This window comes from Sinohyriopsis cumingii, chromosome 15 (genome assembly GCF_028554795.1).
Source record: "Sinohyriopsis cumingii isolate HCF-2022 chromosome 15, ASM2855479v2, whole genome shotgun sequence".
NCBI lineage: Eukaryota > Metazoa > Mollusca > Bivalvia > Unionida > Unionidae > Sinohyriopsis > Sinohyriopsis cumingii.
The window spans coordinates 116,138,140-116,151,967 of record NC_142975.1 but is presented as its reverse complement, the minus strand read 5'-3'; the positions used below and the strand labels follow the sequence as shown (position 1 = coordinate 116,151,967).

At 36.0% G+C, this 13,828-nt stretch overlaps 1 protein-coding gene across 2 annotated transcripts in view; it reads right to left on the bottom strand.

The window, feature by feature from the left end:
* The window catches only part of LOC149782540 (mdm2-binding protein-like), a 119,604-nt gene that overhangs the window by 21,129 nt on the left and 84,647 nt on the right, over positions 1 to 13,828 (bottom strand). For both annotated transcript variants that reach the window (XM_089933971.1, XM_089933970.1), the window contains exons 18-19: positions 8,909 to 9,022; positions 23 to 88 (exon numbers count right to left, since the gene is read on the bottom strand). In XM_089933971.1, the coding sequence (XP_089790097.1) occupies positions 23 to 88; positions 8,909 to 9,022 (180 nt within the window). The remainder of the gene's footprint in view (positions 1 to 22; positions 89 to 8,908; positions 9,023 to 13,828) is intronic.

The window sequence follows — 13,828 nt, the reverse complement described above, 5'->3', positions numbered from 1 at the left end:
ATAGCCAAGTTCTATGTTTTACCTGTTTCACTTGACCCTTTGCTATTTTTTCCATCTCTTGACGTAGATTTCTTGATGTAGGTAGATCCTAAAGGAAATAAATATGCATCTGAGAACCAGCAGTGCTTGTAAATAATAGTATACCATGCTTGTTTTACATTATCAATATTAACTGAATTCTAAGGATAAAACAGTAACATTTAAACAAACAAAAAATGTAAACAGCAACCAGCTGAAGCACAAAATTGTATGCCCATTATCCTAGAAATGGTTTGGTTTGAGGTGGAACAATGGTTTGAGTTGGTGCAATGATTTTAGTATAAGGCAGTACTCGGAAATAACAAAACCCAGGAAGACACAAAAAAGGGTTACAGTGATCAGGAGTTCTAATAATTGATTCTTTACACATTCAACTCCATTATTTGATTCAATAAAATATGAGATAAATGATGTATTATGCATGGTCCCTTTCTGTGTTTTATGTATTCCCCCTCTGTTAGAACAAAATTCAGATATAATGATAGGACTTTTTTGTCCTTTGGACTTCATTATGTCCAAAGTTTACTGAAATATCCAAAGTTTACTGCAATATACTAGCACAGGTTTGGGTGCAGTGATGCCAACTACTGAGCATGCTTACCAGGAATCATGGCATCAATCATCTGGAATTAAGGCAGTCTGTCTGCAATGAACATGTTTGGAACAAGTCTCTATACAATCATCCTATCTTTTATGAACTTATATATACCAGTACAGTCTGTAATGATTAACGTCAATTAAAAATAAATGATGTGCCCATTCCTCTAATTCTTTTCTTTTTAATTCTTCCAACATTCTGGCAAACACAATGAACATTTATTTTTCTCATGAATTAGTGTATATTTCATTGCCTGTCATTTCTGTTCTCTTTTTCATCTATCTGCAGTCTCTTTGACTGGTTTCTTCATTAGTCCTACAATGTAAGACACATCACCCGACATTTTTGTTCTGGGGGTGATGGGTCTTACAGCCTAACTTATGGCGCCGTGTAACGTGTTTGATGTTGACTAACAGTGTAACGAAAATAAAATTTTCAGGACTATCACACACAAATGGCAACCAATAATGACGCTTTTCTACACTGTAAAGTTATAAAGTTTTTGCCAGACTTTACTTACCCTGATATCTTTTCTCTAATAAATTCAAATTCTCACAAAAGAAATGGACCTGTTTTCAAGTTTTGTTGGCCTACATTTCAGTTGGCTGGAAAGCGATGAAAGCCAGAATGCCAAAATTGGGTTAAGTTGAAATATTATTTTTTAACGAAACAAATAAAAATATATTATGCCTATTGGAACTTTTCATTCATGAAATATATCCCCCACATGAACCTACTTAAACATACTTCGGCATACCTCGGCTACCGTCACATTGCAACTAATTCAAATGTATGTCAATGGAAAATGAAAATGTGTCCATTTGCTAGTGTCATATTTTCATTCCACCAGGATAAAGAAAGCACAGTAAGTATATTAATTACACATAAATTAGTGGAAGAGTGTCAATATAGGTGGCCAGGTGTGTGAGATGTCAACCAACATCGGAACTGGCTATACAAGGCTGTTATTTGGATAGTAAGACATAGCACTGAAACAAAAACATGTGCTATGTCTTACACTGTAGGACTAGTTTCTTCATATATATACATGCAGTTTTTAATCTTGAGAAAATAAATTTTATGTACCAGTCTATTACAATGATGATAACATAATGTTCCCCAAATTTATTGTGACTGAAAACTACTGTTTAAAATATCTATATCACATACAATTCAGATTTTCCAAAATTTCATCAACATAATTCCGAATGTTGAATCTGAAGTAAAAAATTCATAATGACTGCACACAATCCAGAATTGTTAACATCTCTGTGGGGGATAGTGTTGGTGTAAATGAATAAAAACACAAAACTGCAGCTTGCAAGCTGGTATCACATTTAAATCAATGATGTAAAATGTATGGCATTGAACCCAGGGGTCAAAAGGTTGAGAACATGCTGCAAAATAAATTATCTTTGCTTTATAATGATTCGTCCCAAATATAAAGAAAATGAAAAGCCTTAACTAAAACCATAACACAAATTTTGTATTAAGGACAAGCATATTTGATAATATATTGTCTTAGCATCAAAATGATTAATGTCAAGCATGATCAGAATCTATCAAGAACCTTAGGAAAAATATGCAAATTAAATTTTTTACAGAAAATATTAATGTGAATTTTCTCCAACTTTAACCTTGATCCCAATGTCAAAAGAGGAAATGAACTATGTCATAGAATGAATCATATAAGGTTCAAAATGATTTAATCCAAACAGGATGAGAGTCTATCACTCAGGGAATTTAGAATACATATGCAAATGAAATTTTTAACTACATCACCTCCTCGATAACTCATGCCCTGATAACTCACGAACCGCTTATAACGCAGGGTCATATGTGGATCCCATTTTTTCTCTCACCAGAAAATACTGAAAACATTGATCCCTATTTCTTGAACTTGAAAAAAATTGCGATCAAAATTGGTAACTTAAAAATTGATATATCGCTCGTTTGATAGTCAAAAATGCTAGATATCACCTGGAGACTTTAATTACCATTTTGAAATTATCAACTTTTATAAGAAGTCATAAATGGTTACAATTTCGTTTGAAATGACATTATTGGTACACCATAATTAAAGATATTCAAGGAAATTTGATCAATAAAAATTTCACTTACGCCCAGTGTAGGCATTACATTTACATTTAAATGCCAATTAACTCATTTTTATTAAGTGAAATTTGTGTTTTAATTCTATCCTTCAGTTCCAATTAAGCATAACCATGATAAAAGCAATGTGTATTTAAACGTAAACAGCATGGTCTGCAAGCGTTTCTCTGAGAACCTAATTAAGTACCAATTGTGTTTTGATAACTGAGTTGTGGAAGTATTTGTTGTATTGTTGCACTGAATAAAAAGCTGGCCTCCTTTGTATTATCATGTTAATTATGTCTTTTGAATCAAATAAAGGAGGTGGAATATAAAAATAATTTAAAAGGCACGCTATTCCTACAAACCTAAAACCTAGCGGCCCCTGTCATATGTTGGGTGAACTCAGTTGATCAATTGAACACTGTTATAAATTTCATTGTGTATGTAACATAAACTACCTTAAATTAAATGATTCTTTCATAACTGTGATCAAAGATATCAAAGCAACCAAGCGAAACAAATACTTTGTTTTTAAAATAAAGAGCTTGGTTTCACAGATATGGACCATTGTGGGCAAGTGATTTTCAGATAATTTCTGAACTGGCACTTAGTCATATCCTCAAGGATGATAATAAGTTTCACTATTACTTTCAATGAAATCACAACATCAATACTGTACTAACTGAACAATACAAAATTGAGTTTCGATGTAGGTGATTGTCTCACGAAAAAATGTTGCTAGTTTTTGTAAAAAAGGATTCTTGTTTGGTGGTATATCAACAGATAGCCTAGTTTCTGGCTTTTTTGTCTCCCGACTTGCAAGTACACTATTTAATACCACTCAGAGAACTAATCAACAAAATATAAAGCATCGACGTAATACACATGTTTTCGTGCACATGTAATGGTTGTTGAAACCAGTTGGAACAATCTTTCACATGTTGGACATTTTGAAAATAAATGTTATTTATACAGAATAACTAACAACTTCATTAGAAAATACGCATTATTAACAATTATTATCAACGTGATTATAAAAGGAGGATTTAGCCATTAAACAGCACAGTTCCCTACCACCCAACATTTTTCTCTATTTATAGTGGATTTTTTTCCATTTTTGGAGGTCTCTTGATAACTCGCACCCTCGCTGATAGTGCAGTCTACGTTTATGGACTCCATTTAGTGTAAGTCATTGAGAGAGAAGTGTAGAAGTCAAAATTGATAATGCACTTGGTGTACCCTTGCTGTCACCTCAAGCACCAGACGGCGCAGAGAGGATTGATTTATTGATTAGGAGATTAAGTTATTCACATTCATTTAACTCCTTCAGCCCCAGCACTGTTATCAGTATCACTGCTATTATGCCCCAGCAGCACTAAGCTGTGTCTAGCTGCTTGTGCCCTGGAGAGTTTTTACATGTTTGGAAAATTTTGTAAACATCATGCACATGCATGCATCACTTTTACCTTAATTTCTCTTCTTATATACAAATAAAATCCATGAAATTTTCACCAATTATTCGAAATGAATTTGTCTACACAGTGATGTATTTTTTCTTCTTCTATTTGTCCAAGTCTTTCACAACTTATTAATATACTATTTACAAAATTATGTGCAAGATTTTTAGAAATATCATGTCATCAGCCCTTAATTTCATTGAAATAAACCAGAAAAATTTAATCTGTGATATGGTTTGAAACATTTTGCACATAAATTTACTTGGCGTTGTTCACATCCAGTTGTTGGTTCAGATCGAACTTTGTTCAGTGAACACATTTTGCAGGTTTTTTTTCTTTGGCATGACCACTGGCCAATGTTGACCTTGCTGAATCAGGGGTTGAACTTCTTCTCTTTTCCTTTTACCTACAAATCCTCCAAGTAGTTGATGTGCAAAATTCATTCTAAACTCCAATTGGGTTCAAGCTCTTTCGCTGTTGTTTTTGGTGATGATATTTTGGTTCCGCGATTCTTTCATCAGCAAATATGAATTTACTATTGAAATGTCAAAAAAGAAAAAAAAACCGATACTTCCACCATTTCAAGGACTTTCTACCAGTGGTGTAACTTGCTCACATTTGATATGCATGGTCTACTCCATTCATGTACATGCTGTACAGTTTGACTGGCAGTGGACATAGTTTATCCTTGATGGAACCATCTTTCTGCCATTCATGTACATGCTGTACAGTTTGACTGGCAGTGGACATAGTTTATCCTTGATGGAACCATCTTTCTGCCATTCATGTACATGTTGTACAGTTTGACTGGGAGTGGACATAGTTTATCCTTGATGGAACCATCTTTCTGCCATTCATGTACATGCTGTACAGTTTGACTGGCAGTGGACATAGTTTATCCTTGATGGAACCATCTTTCTGCCATTCATGTACATGCTGTACAGTTTGACTGGCAGTGGACATAGTTTATCCTTGATGGAACCATCTTTCTGCCTCTGGCTAACAGATGTGGCCTCATCGTCAGTTGGTACACAGTATAGTGATATTCTTCTTGTCTCGTCAAACTAACTCTCGTGTCTCCATTCTGTTTAATTATGCTTTGGCCCTGCTCCTTCAGCTTTACTTTTTGTAATCCATATAGAAGACCCTTTTGATCTGATTGAACTGTTCCGCAGCCATGCATACCTTTTTGTCGAAGCTGAAGAAATAGGCCTGGAGAGGTAAATAAACTGTCAGCGTAGACATGGTGTCCAAGACGAAGCAAAGGTTACATCAAATCAAGAACAACCCTTTGTCCAAGATTCAATTTTGGATTGTCATCAGTCCTTCCAGTATAAACCTGAAAGTCCCCAACATATCCATTAGCAGGATCTGATGCCTCTCTTGGTCAGTTTTATAGGCATGTACTGCTTAAAGACCAGTCGTCCTGAAAATTCAATCATTGCTTCGTCAGTGGACACCTCATGATGTGGGTTGTATTCTCTAGTGCATCTGTTGCAAATACGCTCCAATATTTGTCAAATGTGGGCTAGTTTGTTGTGACCATGTGTTCTTCAAGGTAGGTTGTTGCTCGTGTCAGTCACATGAAAATATTTCTGAAACTTTTCAAATCTTGCATGACTAAATTTCAGTTTAATGCAGCAAGGATGGAAAAGTTTGTCCTTATACCAATACATATCTTGGGTTGGTGCTAGAAGGACTCCCATAACAACATGAGTCCCAATCAGAGCTTTTATCTCGTCTGGTGTTGTTAGATACCACATTTTGTTTGGTGATACCAAGATGCCTTTTTGGGCATATGCATTGGTTTTGTCTGCGATGTCGGAGATCCTCTGGAAATAACAAATGAAAAAAAAAAAAAAATTACTCTTTTTTTCTTGTCCATGTTCTTTGTAGGTCCAGGATTTGGTCCACTAAAATCATTAATTTGGACAGGCCGAAGATAATTGCTCCAATCTGCTAGATCCATGAGAACTCTATCATCATTGCTATCAGCATACTCTTCTTCTGACGATTCAGTCTCAGAAAATTCTATGTCCGAATCTAACTCTCGCAAAATATCCAACTGCCGAACATATCTTTCCTCTGCCTGGTCAATATTTTTTAGATCAAACCCAAGAAACTCCTCATTTTCACTCACATCTTCATCAAAAATCACTCTTATGTCTGCCATCATTTACGATTTTTCATGAACAGAACACATGTAGTGAAACAGCTCTCAATTAGTAACCCTTGGTTTCTGAACAATTCAAATTTGCACAAAGGAAAGTAAAATCATTTCTGATTGGTTTAATATTGGTCTGATTCTTGGGAAAAAAACATTTGTAACCAATCAGAGATGTTGCATCTAACACATATTCACCATGATTGGAGACGGGAGCAGCCACTGAATGAATTAAACGAATCATGACTACAGGCAGGATCGCCCACTGAATGCAGAATCCGGATCACGACGTACCAATAGGATTGGGGTCAAATGAGTTAAACTGGCAATTTTAAATGGCAGATAAGGATCTCAAATAGAAATTTCAAAGGTCAAATTTGATCAAAATACTTTGAGCAGTTAATGCAGTTTTATTCAAAGGTTGCACAAATTTTACTAACGGCAGCCATAATTCGTGTTACAAAAGCCCTTTGTGTACACACTTGCAAGACCTTGCTCTACAACTTGAAAAAAAAAGGTTTTCCATATGGATGCTAAGAAAGCCACACTAAGGCTTGGGAGACCATTTTGGACACGCATTTGATATAGCATGTCCTATGGAAGATTCTACCAAGTCTGATCAAAAATGGATTCAGCTGTTCTAGCAAAGAATCTGATTACTGATGTTTCACTTCAATGCTACAAAAACCACATGCAATCAAATTATGGCAAAGTATGTCAAGAGGAACATATCTACCAAGTTTTATCAAAACTGGCTCAGACATTTTCAGACCTGTTTATCCTGGTGTCTATCAGTAATTTCCAAAAGTATAATTTATCATTTTAGCCACCTGTCCTTAGTTTGCTGTCACATTACTTACACCATGTCTATCATCAACAGCTTTAGAGAAACTCAAAAAGAACATATGGTGGCGCTCTACAGTTTCTTATATTGCATAGGGTTAGATTTTGAAGAAAAGGAATTTTCCTGGTAATCCTCACTGGTTATATTGGCTCTTTAAAAAAGACCTTGTGTATCTAGGTAATGTTAAAACAAATTTTAATTCCTTTATTTTGGTGTGTGACTGATGAGTGTAATTTGGGTTAAAGACTATACAGCTTGACCTTACTTCAAAAAACTGCTAGCTCCGCTTGGTCATTTTCACTTACTGGACTTCAAAGTAAATTGTAAAATAAAAAGAGCAGATAACTTGTTTTAGATTTTATATTTTTGGTAATTCATTCACTGCAATTTCAGAAGTTGGTATTGTCTAGTCTGACAAACTCATTTTCCTTATGTTAATAACTACTAAAGATGGTGTACTTAAATCTAATTCAGGCTTATGTTTTGATGTAAGCAATCATTTTCATTAGTTGTGTGCTAACATCATGTACATTGTCCACAAGTACAATATCCAAAGAAATTTTAGCCACAGTACATGAAAGTAACATTGAGGTATGCCAACATTATGTCCACTGTGCAAGTTGTAAATGCAGGGAACTTCACCTCACACCTGCCACTCTCTCAGAAGTTCATATTATCTGTAGAGTGCCCCATATGTGGCTATTTTTAGCATCACTGATCCTCTATCTGACCAGCACCCCCCACCCATCCCCTTACAATATCATTAGTAGTGTAATTGTACTGGCTGAGAGAAGGTCACTGATCAACGTGCATACCTTCATCTCTGTTAAGACCATCCTGTCTGTTATTCTGAGTAATAATAAATTCCAATTCTTTATTTTATTTCTCAACAGTTCATCACAACATCAAACCCATTTCACACATAAAGGCTGCTCTCATAATCATACAGATGTTTGAACTGGATGCAGTATGGTATTCATGCACTTCAGTGATAGAGCTGAACAGCCTAAAAGATTCACACAACTCAAGCATGCAGTATGTTTGTTGAAAAACGTTACATGTTCTAGTAAAAATCAATACCTTGAATTGCAACCCATATTTATATAAAAAAAATTGGTTAACAACTATGGTGAAATCAGAACAGTGAACAGGTCTGAATTATTGTGAAAAAGAGGAAAACATGCTTTTCACTTTGATGCTACAAATGCCACACCACTGATAGGCATGCCACCCATAATAAAGTTTAAAAGAGTGATGTCCACAGAACATTTCTGCGAAGTTTGATCAGAAATTGACTCAACTATTCTGGAGAAACTGAAACCATCAAACACTGACCGAGAGATAATGGATGCAGGGCCATGCTATCAGTATACATGGCCTTCAGCCCGGTGAATTAACAAGACATCCAGCTACAATGAAAAACTTGCCATCACTGGGAGGAGCAAAAAGCTGGCACATCTCATTTTTCCACTAACACTGATTTGATGAAAATTATAATATGAAATAACAATATAAGTGAAAACATTTCTTTTTCTCTCCTGTTCATTGTCATTGTATGTAACATATAACTTGATTTAGAGACAGTGCCAGAAGTAGTTAAGGTTGCAACAACCATTTTGCATAAATTTATGCTGTTTACAAATTTTTCATCAGTATGAAATTTTCCATTAGATAATGAGAGAGAGTTCCTATTAGTGACAGCTTCAGCTTACCATGACATATAGCTTGGTGACCTTGAAGAGTCTGGAAGCACAGGAGGAGAAAAGAGGATCATCTGGAGACATGCCATCTGCTTTTAGGACCTTCTCCACAATATCTTTCAGTTTCTAGTAAGATGGTAAGTCATGATATTTTAGTATCACCAAAACTTTCACTAATATTGTACTATAAAAAAGATTGTATTTGCTTTATGGCAACATGGTTTCCACAGCATCCAGTTATAGTCCTGAACACTGTACATGTCAAATGGTTATGGAGATGCTGACCAAACATGAGTGTGATGGATGGGCTACTGAAGATTTTGACCAGACATGAGTCTTATACATAGTACTGTGAATGAGTACATTATATGCCTGCAAAGTGTTAATTCCACTCTAAGTAGACACTAATAGGTTATGCTAGACTATGGTAATTAAGGATCAACATGTATCAATGACCTCAACCTTTGGTCAAGCAATGCATCTTTGAACTAAATTTATTCTGCAGAAACCATTATTTTTTATTAGACTAAACTTGATCTCTTGACATCTGAACTTTAGGGCCCAGAATTCTTTCTTACACTAAGTGCAAGCTATGGTCAATGTTTGGCCAAGGATTTTATTCTGGCAATAATGTTATTACTTAGACCCTTTTTGCTCTGAATCCCAATGAAAGCTGATATTTTGACTTCAAAATCTACAGGCTTTTTTTCTTATTCAAGAACAAGCCATCAACAAGGTACATCGATGAGAAACTAAATTTGTTAGGTAATTATATTTATTTGATAATAAATACCTGAACACACTGAATTATAATAACTTTCTTTGCTACCTCTGAATCAAGTCCTCTCGGAAATACAGAAAAATGTCTTTCTGTCTACATATTATGTAGACTCCCCCTTCCACCTGCTAGCTGGTTGCTGTTATACCCAGTTTAAACATGTTTTTTTTTTTTTTACACCTTAAAGTATGCTTGCATCATGGGGAAGGGTAATGTACTATGATCAGGCATGTATTTATTGGCGAAACATAATTTTAAAAATTTGCTTTTTCTGTCAGGTACATTATTTGATTACATTAAAAAATTAGGTAGGAGGAGGAGGAAATACTGAGCATCCCATCTCAAACTGTGCCACCCAGTAGAAGCATGATTCTTCTACTAAAAGGATGAACTTCTAATGTTAATTCAGCACAGCATGGGACAATTTGTTGATCAATGCGTGCAGGGTATCCTTGTGAGATTCTGCACTTGATTATTGTCTTATCATCAAACGTTTCCCAGGTGAATCTAGTGAAAGTGGAAATTTCATGTCTAGGTCAAAGGTTATGCATTCATGAATGGAGGGAAGTGGTCATTGTCTGTGAAGCCACTAAACCAATGAGATTCAGTTATCTTCTTATCAAGGCTGTGTCATGCAAATGGAGATGACAGAAACCAGACTGGGTATGCCAGCCAGCTGACTCCTTCATTTCCAAAACTGTGATATTAGTTACTAAATGCACAGAAGTTGCTCCCATTTTGTGAGCTGAAATTTTCATTTGTGCACCTGATCCTGTGAGAGTTTTTTTTAGCCAAACAGCTAGCATGAGTTGCATTAGAAACATTCCTTCACAGTTGATGCAGATATTGTCTGTGTGTCTTGAGTAAAATATGAGGGTATGTACATGGTCCTAATTGTACATTATTCAATTGTGAATAATTTGAGTGAGCATAGCTGGATGTCCGTATTGGACTGCAACTTGGAGATTAACTTGTCCATGAAGTCTGAACATGAAACAGTATCCCTTGATTGTTATTGGGCTAACTTCTTGTCTTCAAGAGAAAGAGAATGAAGTTTGCTAAAGGAGACTTGGTACTAAGAGTGGTGTGACTTCACTGTGACACCAGTCATTGCCAACACAAGAATTGCCCTTGTATGTCCTCAAAGTAGAGGATCTTCAGCTTTTGTTTGGACATGGATGTATTAGTAGCAATCTCAACTGCCTGAGTAATGTCGAGGTTACTGTGATTCATCTGGCTATGTTAGCCACTAAACTGAGCAGATTGTTGACCCTGGGTGTTTCATTTTAATCAGGCAATCAGAGCTATTGCTGTCTGTGCCCCTCATTTCTTAACTGTTTTCAAATCCTGGTGTATGCCCACATTAACTACCAGCTACGTGTATGCCCACATTAACTACCAGCTAAGTGTATGCCCACATTACCTACCAGCTAAGTGTATACCACATTACCTACCAGCTATGTGTATGCCCACATTACCTACCAGTTAAGTGTATGCCCACATTACCTACCAGTTAACTGTATGCCACATTACCTACCCGCTAAGTGTATGCCCACATTACCTACGAGCTAAGTGTATGCCCACATTACCTATCAGCTAAGTGTATGCCAACATTACCTACCAGTTTAGTGTATGCCACATTACCTACCTGCTAATTAAGAGATCAGCCCATGCCTCTGGGGATGTAGAAAAATGAAATGTCAAGCATCATATGGCCCCACAAAATGCACAGACCTTATGCAAGGTTCTTTGATGGACAACTCTGTATGCATCCCTTGACCTCCCTTGATAATGAGTTGGCCAGGAGAGAGACCCAAAAGAATGGGTCATAATTGAATCAGACATGATTTTAGTATTCCACAAAAAGCTGAAAATGTAAAAGGGGGGTTTGGGGACCAAAGGCCTCAGGCCAAAAATGCATTTTACAATCATAAAAAACTGCTCCTGGTGCAACTTATGATCCTAATATATAACAAAATAAATCATTTTAAAAACTAACAAACTTACCAAAAATTTTCAACTTGAATAATTTCACAATATTTATCATCACATGAATTTGTTCTCCAATAATAATAATAATAATATTAATAATAATAATAATAATAATGAGGACTTTGTATAGCATCTAATAACATAAAAACATATATAATGATATGATTACAAAAACAAACACCATGAAATTAGAAAACATGAAAAAAATGCTGAAAATATTTAAGGTAGGAAACATTATTAGGGCTTTAAGTTTGTTTTTGCAGTCGAAATAAGTGAATTTCAAGAGCACTCTTGAATGGGATCACTGTGTCTTTGATTCTAAGTTCAGTGGGCAATTCATTCCATGTTACTGGGCATGGTATGCAAAAGAACACTGTCCATGTGACTTTGTTTTCATTGTGGGAATAATGAGTATGTGATTGTCAGAAAAGAAGCGTAAGTATCTTGCTGGTGTGTACACATGGGTGAGGACGGATAGGTATGTTGGACTGGTGTCCGTCAGTGAAACGTAGCATAGAGAACAAATTTTCTGTTTGATTCTGGATCGAATGGATAGCCAGTGTAAGGTACAGAGCAGTGGGGAGGTGTGCTCTGATTGTGGTACTCTTAAGTATGATCTGAGCAGCTGTGTTTTGAACTTTTTGAAGTTTCTGGAGTAGATATTGAGATGAACCAGACAGAATTGAGTTATAATAGTCCAGTCTTGAAAGTACTAATGAACACACAAGTGTTTTAGTGGCATCAACTGAAAGATAGTTGCGAATGGAGCTGATGCGTCTCAGCCCAAGATATGCAGCCTTGCATATGTTCATGACATGTTGGTGCAATGTGAGAGTATTGTCCAGAGTAACATCTAGGGTTCATACTGATTGTGTGAATTTAATGTTGATGTTGCTGATATTTATTGTTTGAGGTAAAGGATGTGAATGAGAAAGTCTTTGTGTTGTAATCAGAATGGCCTCAGTTTTATCATCATTCATCTGCAGCTTGTTACATGTCATCCATGATTTCACATCAGAAATGCACCTTTCTACACCTTGGATAGCAGCATCAACTTCAGTTGGGTGGCTAGATTTGTATATTTGGGTGTCATCAGTTTACAATTGGTGAGACACTGGATGATGATCTATGACACTTGAGAGAGCAGCTGAGTGTATAGAATGAAGAGAACAGGTCCAACAACAGACTCCTGTGGAACACGACAACATAGATTAACTGGGCTGGAGTGTATTCCATTTGCAGACACAATTTGTGTTGACCAAGTAGGACTTGGACCAAAGTAAGGCTGTATCATGAATGCCAAATACATGCTGGAGACAGTGAAGTAATATATCATGGTCTACTGTGTCAAATGCTGCAGACAAATCAAGGAGGGTGAGAACTGTAATCTTTCCGCTATCCAAAGCAGAGAGAATGTCATTAACTACTTTTAGAAGAGTAGTTTCAGTACTGTGGCAAGGGCGATATGCAGATTGTACATTGCTAAAAAGACTGTTTGAATTCAGATGAGATACAAGCTGGGATAGAACAACCTTTTCTAAGATTTTTGATATGACTGGGAGATTAGAAACTGAGCGGTAGTTCTTTAAATCGTTATGGTCTAGTGTTGGTTTCTTCAGCAGAGGCTTTACAATGGCAGTTTTGAAAAATGATGGGAATTCCCCGGATGAGAGAGAGGTATTAATAACATTGGTTAGTGAAGGAAATACTGGATCTAAGCACTCAAGCAGTAGTGATGTTGGAATTGGATCAAATTCACATGACTTTGGTGCATTCTTCATTTGGATTATACGTATAAAATCCATAGAGACAGGTTCAAATGCTGCTAATGGTTGCCGCTCAAATTCTGTATCCCAACTGTACGGTGATGACAAGTCAATTGAAATTGTGGTGTCAAGCTTATCTCTAATGGTTTGTACTATTGATACTTGAGTTATTTCATGTGCATGTCAGTGTTCACATCGTAATTAAGTCACTATAAGTTTCTAAATTTTTGCAGCAAATATATTATACTGCTTTCTTTTCATAATAAATCTGTAAAATAAGCACACAAGTACATGAACTATATACAAATAATCCCATACATTCACTTGTCTTTTTCTCCAATGGACACAACCTGTTGATATGCCAGTCGATCTCTTGTTGCAGCTTTGGCAAAGATT